General features: G+C 41.5%; 1 protein-coding gene across 12 annotated transcripts in view; it reads right to left on the reverse strand.

The window, feature by feature from the left end:
- Window positions 1-10,000, reverse strand: part of EBF3 (EBF transcription factor 3) — a 119,355-nt gene that overhangs the window by 38,173 nt on the left and 71,182 nt on the right. For 6 of the 12 annotated variants that reach the window (XM_079311977.1, XM_079311978.1, XM_079311979.1 and 3 more), the window contains 2 exons: window positions 5,211-5,292; window positions 2,183-2,327 (listed from right to left, as the gene is read on the reverse strand). In XM_079311977.1, the coding sequence (XP_079168103.1) occupies window positions 2,183-2,327; window positions 5,211-5,292 (227 nt within the window). The remainder of the gene's footprint in view (window positions 1-2,182; window positions 2,328-5,210; window positions 5,293-10,000) is intronic. The other 6 variants (XM_079311983.1, XM_079311985.1, XM_079311984.1 and 3 more) reach the window with 1 other exon arrangement.

Genomic DNA, 10,000 nt, shown 5'->3' on the forward strand with positions numbered 1-10,000 from the left:
CGTTCATTTACTCTGAGTTGTTTCCTTACCATCATTGTTATTAAAAGTAGGACTTTAAGGAGCAGCCGTTCAGATTTTCACATTCATTTGCAACGGTGCAGCTTACTCGACTGAGCATTTATGGGATGTTAGGCAAAGAGGATTTGGCACTGTGTTTTTTAACATTTGAAGAAAGCAAATCAATTACCGTATCGCCAAGAAAAGGAGCTGTTGGTAAGTGACATTTATGTAGATTTTTCTGCAGCATGGAAAAGTGGCCTTTATTTTTCTAAGCGATATTTGCTGCTCAGAGTCAAATTCTCTTCATGCAGCTTACAAAAATAAATACTCGTATTTTGCTAAGATCATAATAGCTCATTAGAAGAGGCTGAATTTGGACCTAGACTAAAACCTAACACCACAGGGCTGAGCATGCTTACTTGAACCTATAATGTTGCTAGTTCTGGCTCTCTGGGGAAGGAGAGGACGAGGGGAGAGGATTCAGCCTTCTTAATTGTGAACCTCATTAGTGACGGTTGCTAGGCAAAACACACACCTACTTTCCGCGCATATGAAAGAGATAAACAATACGTCATAGACCATAATGACTCTGGTGCTCAGGGCGACCTTTAATTATTATATTTTTGGTCTTTTATACCTTAGTTATTAATGCAGAAAAACAAATTAGGGTTGTGTGTGTGTGCGGACCGAGGCAGATTTGTGAATCGCTTCCCATTTTTTGATGTCTACATCGCGTTTCCTTCTGATGGTTGGTGCTGGCCTCATTCATTCCCCTCCCTGCCCGTTGGTAAATACTATTGGAGACGTAAAACGACAGTGATTGTATTAGCGGCTTAGTATTGTTATCACCTTAATTAATTTTATTAGTGTAAAAAGCCATGATCCTGTCAATGTGTTAGTAACAACTCGCAAGAGGAGTCCCGTGGAAACTGGTGTGCATGGCCCAGGATGTCAGGTCATAGCAGGTTTGAGAATCTAACTCTTCCAGAACTCAAGATGCATTAAAATTAAATGGATTTAAATGTGCATTTAAATTTTTGGCAACACTAAAGTCTTCAGGAAGTTGGACTGGATGGTCCTTCCCACTGAAAATATTCTGTTCTATTCTATTCTATTCTATTCTATTCTATTCTATTCTATTCTATTCTATTCTATTCTATTCTATTCTATTCTATTCTATTCTATTCTATTCTATTCTATTCCTATCCTATCCTATCCTATCCTATCCTATCCTATCCTATCCTATCCTATCCTATCCTATCCTATCCTATCCTATCCTAATTTTATTAAACAGAGAGCTGGTTTGCATCCCTGCACTGGTATATTTTACAGTTCAAACCAAGTGATTTTTTAATCCAAATTGCTATTTTGGGCTTTGCAGGACAATAAATACATGTGTGCACGTGTCCAGACGCAGCTGCAATCGTGTGTGAGTGATTCAGGGGCTGATGGGCTCCAAAAAGATAGGATTTCACAATTCTGGATTTTCAGAGACACTTTCCATTCTCCTCTTCATCTCAGCCTATCTTCTTTTAGCAGTTCAGGCAAGAAGTCAATCACATTGAGTCAGGCTGAAGAAAAACATTTTATGCTGTTTTTCTCATCCAAACCCCCTCCTGCCGTAATCTGCAGTAAGGCCCAGGCACAGGAAATTGACCTCACAGTAAATTCTTTACGGATTCGGTCATGTTTTTACCATCCACTTAAACTTGCATACATAACCTGAGACTGTACCTCTGGATCAAGGAATATGACAAGCCAAAATAAAATCAAGTCAAATTAAAGAGCAAGAAAAAGCTGCAAGCAAAACAAGACTGACAAAAAAAAAAAAAAAGAAAAAAAAAAAAAAAAAAAGAAATAAAAGAAAGAGAGAAGAAATAAAATAGGAAAAGATGAAAAATTGGTTGTGACTGCAAAACTGTAAGTATTAAATAAAGAAAGAAGTCAGAAGCAAATTCAGAAGCATTCGTGTTCTAGTTGACAGGGGCTGAGAAATACTAATGGACTTTTCTTAATGGGTGCTTTGATGGATGAGAGGAGAAATGATGTAAAAGTAAATGTAGTGGTGTCTCGACATAAAGTACGGTGAAAAAAAAAAAATAAAAAAAGAGAAATGAAAATAAAATAAAATAAAATAAAGCATTGCAAATAAAAAAAAAAGGACATGTAAATGTGTGCCTACCATTTTCCAGATAAGAAGGGGCCGTACCTTCTGAGGGGTCAAGGCGGCGAGCCCGCCTCCCGTGTTTGGAATTGTTGTGTACAAACATGTTGTCTGAGACAGCCAGCACGTGGCCATCCACATTGACTGTTGTTGATACAACAACCTGGAAGAGAAAACAAAACCCCACATTTCAAAAATCCTGCAGATTTTCCCCGGATCAGGTCTCGTCAGACAAAACAACATCCTGTTACTTTTCTGTTCCTATTTAAACCCAGTCAATGACATCTCTGAATACATCTTTGTTTACGTGGCGACCACTGGTGATTTTTAACTCACAATTGTTTCTCTTCAGAACCTGCTACACTAATTAGAGTTTAATCTCCTATTATGCTAACAAATGAATTCAATTCAGGGAAATATTCTTCTAGCCATTAGTTTCAGAAACACCCCTCTAGCCACTCATTTTAAAAGCTGCTGTTTTGATTGATCTGTTGATATATTGATTAGATAGTTTATCTAATTAAAATTTGTTCACTTGAGACTGTCTTCAAATGAAGGGTTGTGAAGATTCCAAATAAAAAAAGCTTAATAAATCAGGAACCGTCGTAACTCCCCATTTTTTCTTCAGTAAATGATCTCCAGGTCAGTTTTACAATTACATTTAATGTCTGATAATGAACTTTTTTGCATCTGAAAAGGCCGAGTTGAATATGAATAGTGAAAGTGTTTTCAATCCATGAAAAGTATCCCCTCTCAAGTTCATTTGGATGGTGATTGACCCTGGTATGTCAATGGAATTTCCTCCTTTATTTTTGAGTGAAAGGCTCCTATTCTTGTGTCCAGGTTCAGAGTCCGGCCATAGAAGAGATGATGGATAGGGCCTCCTTTGGCTTCCAGCTGCTTCTCAGTGGAAAATGGCAAAGGAACATATGCAAAAGGCACAACCTTCCCGAGGCAAACACCTCCACAATGAGCTGAGGGACTCCTTCCGGAAGCGGGTCTGTGGGATCACGGCCTCGTAGGTGGATCTCTGCTATCCCAGACTCATTCACATCTTATTTCAACACTCCTGGGATGTGGTTCCAGGTTTTCAAAAGGAAGAGGCAGCTCTGTTTCCTTTGGGGTGAGTAGAGTCCATAAAGTCACTGGATAAGTCAGACCTTATCGACCCAGCTGGTGAGGGTGGCCAAAGGTAGGACAAGTTTTAGTGTCCACCTTTCGTTTATTTAAATTTTGGTTGCAACAAAGATGATTGAAGGGTTCTCCCGCCAGCTTCTAAACCCAAATACTTAATGAGCACAAATGGAAGGGGAGCAGAAGAGCCTCCTTTGCACTGAGCTGGTCCAAGGCATCAGAAGAAAATTCTTGTCTGCTTCTATGTTTTGGATCACCTCTGATCCTGTTTCTTATTCACAAGCCATAATTAGCTCTCAGCTATCACAGCACCTTTTCTGTGTATCCTGCCTCCTTGGAGACAGCCATCTGCAGTACCCTTTAGAACAGCCCGAGGGCAGTTCCCTGCCAGGCTGCTCTGCTTCCCCAGCTCTCTCCTCCCAGAAGTGGACACTTTCCCCCTTGTCAACATCCACTTGGGAGAGTGCTGAGGTTGCAGGCTCAGCTGGGCTGCAGAGCTGCTGCCAGGCCACTGGGCTATCCTCTTTCACTCTTAATGAGACTCCCAGGCTTCCAGAAATACTGCAAAACATGGAGGTGTGATTTCCAGCCAGGATTTCTGGGGTTGGTTCCTAGAACATGGTGTATTAAAGAGACAGAGCAAGGTGTATATGAAAATGACAACTATTTTTGTTCTGTCATGTCTATATAGGTCAGCCACCAAGGGAAAATATTGTAGTTCAGCAAAAGAAAGTCGACGTGCTACGCTTTGTTATATCGCCTGACTCCTGCAGCGCACCTCCACAAAGGTGCTGAGGCAGGGAAACCAGGTAAAAATACTGTTCAAGATCTGACATCCTGTTAAGTCCAGTTAAACCTTCTGAGAGGCAGGGAGATTAGCTAAAGAGACCCGGGAAAGTCTTTCTAGTGTCTACTGGCTCCATTGTCGACCACAAGATCACTCGTGACTGATGCTTCATTTAGTCATCAGTGAGACAAAGAGGACATTTCCACTCATTCCAGGTTTGACCTTCTGTTCTGTTCAGATGGATCAATATCACCGATGCCACGTGAAGCTGAGATGCATGAAAAATGGAAGCCTGGCTCGATTGTTTTGAAGGAATATTTCTTTTTTTCCAGCTACAGATCTTTTCTGTTGGCTGGCTCGAGGGTGCTGGCTTCCCCGGTTGGTTGGCTGGGCATGAAAAAAGATGTCACATGCTTTGCTATCAAGTTTAACCACAAGTAATTCTTCTCCAAACTGAGAAGGTCCTGAACATCTCAATACTGCTTTATTGCTGGAATCAAGTATGAATAATTGTGAAATGTTTTGAAATAAAAGGCAGTTATTTCCTAACAATCCTTTCAAATGACCCCCGATATCAAGGAAATAATTTGTCCATCCCATCAGCTGTCTCTCTGTAGTGCTATGATTCACCACAGGATATCTCAAAAGCTGCAAGGAGAAAGTGAAGTATTAAACATTTTCTAACATAGTTGAAATAAAAATCTGTGCATTGGGCCACCACTGCTGTATCTACAAGTTGTGAAGCAGAGAAGTGTGAGCTCCAAATTCCCTGTGCTCCATAGCCATGTTCTTAAAACAAGATCAAACTGCTCAGTCGACATAAAACCTCTGCAGGTCTGAGCAAACAGCACACTACAACACAAGGTGATAGCAGGGAGGAAAATTAGGGAAATAATTCTTAAGGAAAGATCCACTTGCTCCAACATTGATCCATGACAGCCCACGGCAGAACTCCAGAACCAGCACTTAAATTAATGGGGGAACTGTAAAATACTGACAGCAATTTTTTTTTTAAGCACTGGAACAACACTGAGTGGAAGCACTGACTGTGTTTTCTCATAAGTTCAAGATGAAGATGTGATCAAGTCTTTTATACATCATTTATGCATTTAGAGGGATCTGTACCTGGAATCTTCGCATGTCTCGTGGGTTGCCTGCATTCTTCAAACAGTTCTGATTGCACTTGAGGAAAAACTTTAGAAAGAATCTACAAAAATACAAAATTGAAATCTATTAGATTCATCAAAATGTAAATCCAATTTTTAAAAAGTTTAATAAAATCTAATCAGAAATAGTTATACCCAAAAGAATACTGGTAGTGATATATTATTTTCCTATTCGTTAATGAACTTATTTTAAAGCATAAGATCTCTGTCATAAACAGAACATTATTGCCAAGGAAAGGCAAATTTATATTTTTAATTTTTCAACAACTACAAATGTATTGACTCCAGGCCATATCCTTAGCTCGGTGTGGGAAAGTTGATTTCAATGACTCATTGACTTCAAAGGCAATGACTTACACCAGATGAGAATTTGTCTCTATTTTTTTTTAATACTTCTTTTTTTTTTTTTTTTTTTTCACAACTTATATTAGCAGTAATGACCTCTACGTCGAAAAATTCCAGAGGTAATGATCAATCTTCAGAAAAGCACTTGGCTTTGCCTCCGGTTTGGAAACTCTCTCTATTCAAAGGGACTCGATCCAACTGCAGCTGACTCCAGGGAGATCCAGCAGGATCTGCCCACCGGCAAGGCCCCGGCTCCCTCATTGTTTTTGAAAGGGAAGGAACATGGCAAATTAGGCCCTGTCTTACGACCTCTTCAACCTCTGCCAGCCTTCAGCTGTGAGGAGTCGCTCTGCCCAGGGATCGAAATCCAGCTTATTTCTGCTGAGCGGCAACCAGCAATTATTTAGGACTAACCCTTATCATCCAGGCATCTCCCCATAAACCGTTTTTGCAGCAACGCTGCCTCAGGGGAGCACAGCAAGCACTTAGAGGGAAGGGGAAAGCTTGGGAAGATGGAAACTCCTTTCTGCACCACAGGAACGAGCTGAGCTGGGAAGTCTCCACCCTGCAGGTGAAGCAAACCACGGGATCCTCAGGAGGACACTCGCAGCCTGACATCATCTTTTTTATTTGTGCACTCATGTTTTCATCTCTCATAATAAAACCATGCTTTAATTAGGTTTTCTGGCTAAAGACTGACAACTAATGACAAGCAAAGCTCAGGATTTTCTCCTCGCCCAGAGTTCCTCAGATGTTTCAGTCCAATTTTGTACATGCTGGACAGCAAAGCTTTCACATTCAGAATATGAACAAGTTTGATTTATTCACTCATGTCAGCCTTCATAAGTGCCTGGGACTGTTTTTGCTGCACACACCTCACAGAAGTGTCCATGTGCCAACAGCATTCCTGGCAGGAGGCAAGACAGGAACATCTTCCCTTCCTTAGCACCCAACAAGGACCTGCCATGGCCAGCAGAAAGAGCAAAGGTGGCTGCACCACATCTCACTCAGTCCTGAGAAGCTTTGAGGGTCATACAGGAGCATCCCCAAATCAGAAACTGCTGCATTTAATCCCAGCTCTTCCCTCTCCATTAAACCTTGAGCAGCACCCTGATGTTACCCCAGGACACGAATGCTGAAGGAGCAATCTCTCATATCACAGAGGCAAGCAGGGAAACAACCAGGTTTACTGAAACTGCATAAATAAATCGATGCTGCCAGTTCAGCTGAATGCACATTTCTTTAAAACTTCCTATCCTAAAATCTGTAAAGGGGTTTCATCTGTTGAGCTGAAAAAGATCTGGATTTCTGTGGTGGATGACATGATCTCCTAGCTCAGATGCTCAGGTGTTCTGGATGCTGTTGCAGAGACTTTATCAGCAACTCCAGGAAACTGCCTCTGTGTTAGCCACAAGTTCCCCCAAATTTTACCTGCCATGTATTGGAGTTTTTTTTTTGTGTTTTTGATTAATTTTTAATTTTTGTTGTCATTTGAGATACTTATTCTCCCCAGATCAATTGATTACAGGCCAGGTTCCCTGCCCACTGCAGAGGGGTTGGACCTGGATGATCTTTGAGGTCCCTTCCAAGCCAAACCATTCCACAATTCTATTATTCTAAAGGCAACATCCTTTCTGTCAGACCTCTGTTTGGTTTTGCACACCTTCCATCACCCAGACTGTGAGTCTGCCCAGACTGTGAGTTCATGCCCAGCTCCATTCAGAACCACCCAGTGCTGGGGAGCAGGAGCTGGGACCAGCCTCCAGCTTTATGGCTCCTTAGTGCCACATCCAGGCTGAAGAGCAGTATCTTATCTTCTTTTTTTTTTTTTTTTTTTTTTTTAAATTTTTTTTTTAATCTCAAATGGGTGTTGTGAGGCTTATTGAGCTAATGTTTGTAAATTGCTCGGAAATTCTCCAATGAATTGTGCACCAGGAATGCTAAGTATTGCTCCTCGTGGATTGTTTTCAGCGTGAAGCATTCATGATGAATTGTTTCTATACAGAGAGCTCACATCCTGTCAAAGAAAAAGGGCCATTAAGCACCCTTTCACTAAACATCAACTGGAACTGGTATTTGTTCAATTATTTGGTGAAAAGGACCCACTCTTGGTGAAATTAGACATCATCAAGTTTATTAGGATGGCTCTGAGCACCGGGCTAAATATTGATGCCAGGCTGGAGTGAACACAAGCAGCACTTGCATTTCAGCTCCACCACATTCCTTGGTGCTGAGATATTTTATTTCACTCTTTACCCTGTGCTCTCAGGGAGCACAGGTGGCATCAGTACAAGCTCTTCAGAGGAAGACAACAGAAGCTGAAAACCACATTGCCAGGCAGGGTGTTCCTCAGTGCCAGGAGGAGATGATTGACTTGGTGGTTGCTCTCAGCTGCCCACCAAGGACTGTGGGCATCCCTCCCACCCCAGCCACGAGCTCTCTGTGCCAGAGCAAGGACCTGGAGCAGAGCTCTGCTTGGGCTCATCTCAAACTTGGAGACAAGAATGAGAACCCAAGCCTGTCTAGGTTTGGCTCTCCCTGTTACATTTTGTACCATGAGCAGAAATTTTAGCCTTTTTTAATAAAATACAGCCCTGCAAAACAGCCTTCCCAGGCTAAGCTACTCCTAAAATAGTGATAGGGAGAAAAATGCAGTCTGCCATATCCCCTTGCTCTGATTTTTTTTCCCACTGCTAGAACGGGGCCTGCTACCCTCTTAATTAAAATGTATTACCTTCCACAAGACTCCACTATTTTAAGCTAAAATTTACATCTTTTATTAACTCACCTCACCTATACACTTAGCTCTGATGCCTCTCGCCGCCCATCTGCCATCCACACACAGTGAGTCACTTGATATTCCACCCACCAATTTTTCCTAACAACCACTGTGCAATTAAACTCAACACGTTCTGTTGCGAGGTAAATTAGGCACACCTGCGGCCAGCCTGCATTTGAACCGCATCAGAAAAGGACCTAACAAGGTGAGAGCAGAACCACAAAGTTATAGGCCTGTCAAGCAATTAGGTTTTCACTTCTGGGACATCCGCACAGTGCAATTATGCTACACATTACAACCTGGCTAATCTTCTGAACAAATGTCATGTCTCGGAGAAGCGAGGAAAAGCAGTTCATCTGCAAATGTGGCTGCTCTTAAGCCTCCACCTTATGCACATAACAACCTACAGGAGACTTTTTTTCTTTTTTTTTTTTGTGAAATGAAAGATGGGTTTTTTCCCATAGAAGATTTTTTAAACCCTGCAAGTGCCTTTTCATCCTGTTCACCTCTTCTTAACCTCTGTGAGAGGAGGTGTTGTAGCAAATAGACCAGAAAGACTTTTGTACTTAAATTTCAGCACTAAGCAAGAAAATCCTTGATGCTATAAGCACGAGCAGTGGCTTCAGTTTGGTCCAATTCAAATACTGCTTGGCTAAAGGAATATTTGTGGCAGAAAACCACCTATTACACCCCAGAAACGCCATTTAATAAAATGTATTTCCACCAGACCACAAACCGAAGCGTCATTCATGCAAATAAACCTCAGCAGGAAGTAAATGCTTCATCCTTTTTATTTCAGAATTGAAGTCTGAGTGTCCTGGTGACAACACCCTGAACCAAACTCTGCACTGGTGAGAGGTGAGATCATAAGGAAGTCAGTGGAGCCCTGCAGTGACAGGCAGCCTCCACCCTTTTATCCAGTAAGATCTTCCCAACATCCAACTCAAGTCAGACAGAGGACACAAAACCTTGCCAGCCCTGCAGACAGCATTTTGTTTCACTCCAATAATTCTGTTTCATTTTTATCTGTATTTCAGGTACACAGTTTTGTTGTTCAATTAAGCCTGCAGACGAGATCTTGTTGTACTACAAAATACAGAATTGTTAAGATATGACAGGTCTGCTCTACTTTCATGAGTAAAAAAAGATGGGATTTGGATCATTATCCATGATTTTGAAGTTCTTTGGAGGAGAAGCTGTCCACAGGGGCACGATGCTGTTAGGGGGTGGAGGAGGGAGAGAGCAGGAGAAGAGGAGACATTTGAAGTCAAATGGTAATTCTCATCTTTTACTCGATTACCCTTTAATTGGCTTTTTCCTAAGAAATATCTGACAACCACTTTGCATATCTCTTTTCCAGAGCCTAGTAAACAAAGGATTTAATACTCTTGTTATGAAAGGAAAAATCTTTCCTCTGTCAGAAAATCTTTGGCTTTAGCACCAATAAACTCTTTATTACTGCTAAACTCGGATTTGCTGCTCGATCGCAGAGAGGCGATAAAAACTCTAACCTGTCATTAGTGCATTATGCTTAATTGTGTACAGTATGTTTCCAGTTGCATCTGTTGGCCCATTATCAAAATGACCATTATGTACACTAATTCCCTGACCCTGTCTTTATTTCC

The sequence above is a fragment of the Erithacus rubecula genome (assembly GCF_903797595.1).
Source record: "Erithacus rubecula genome assembly, chromosome: 9".
NCBI lineage: Eukaryota > Metazoa > Chordata > Aves > Passeriformes > Muscicapidae > Erithacus > Erithacus rubecula.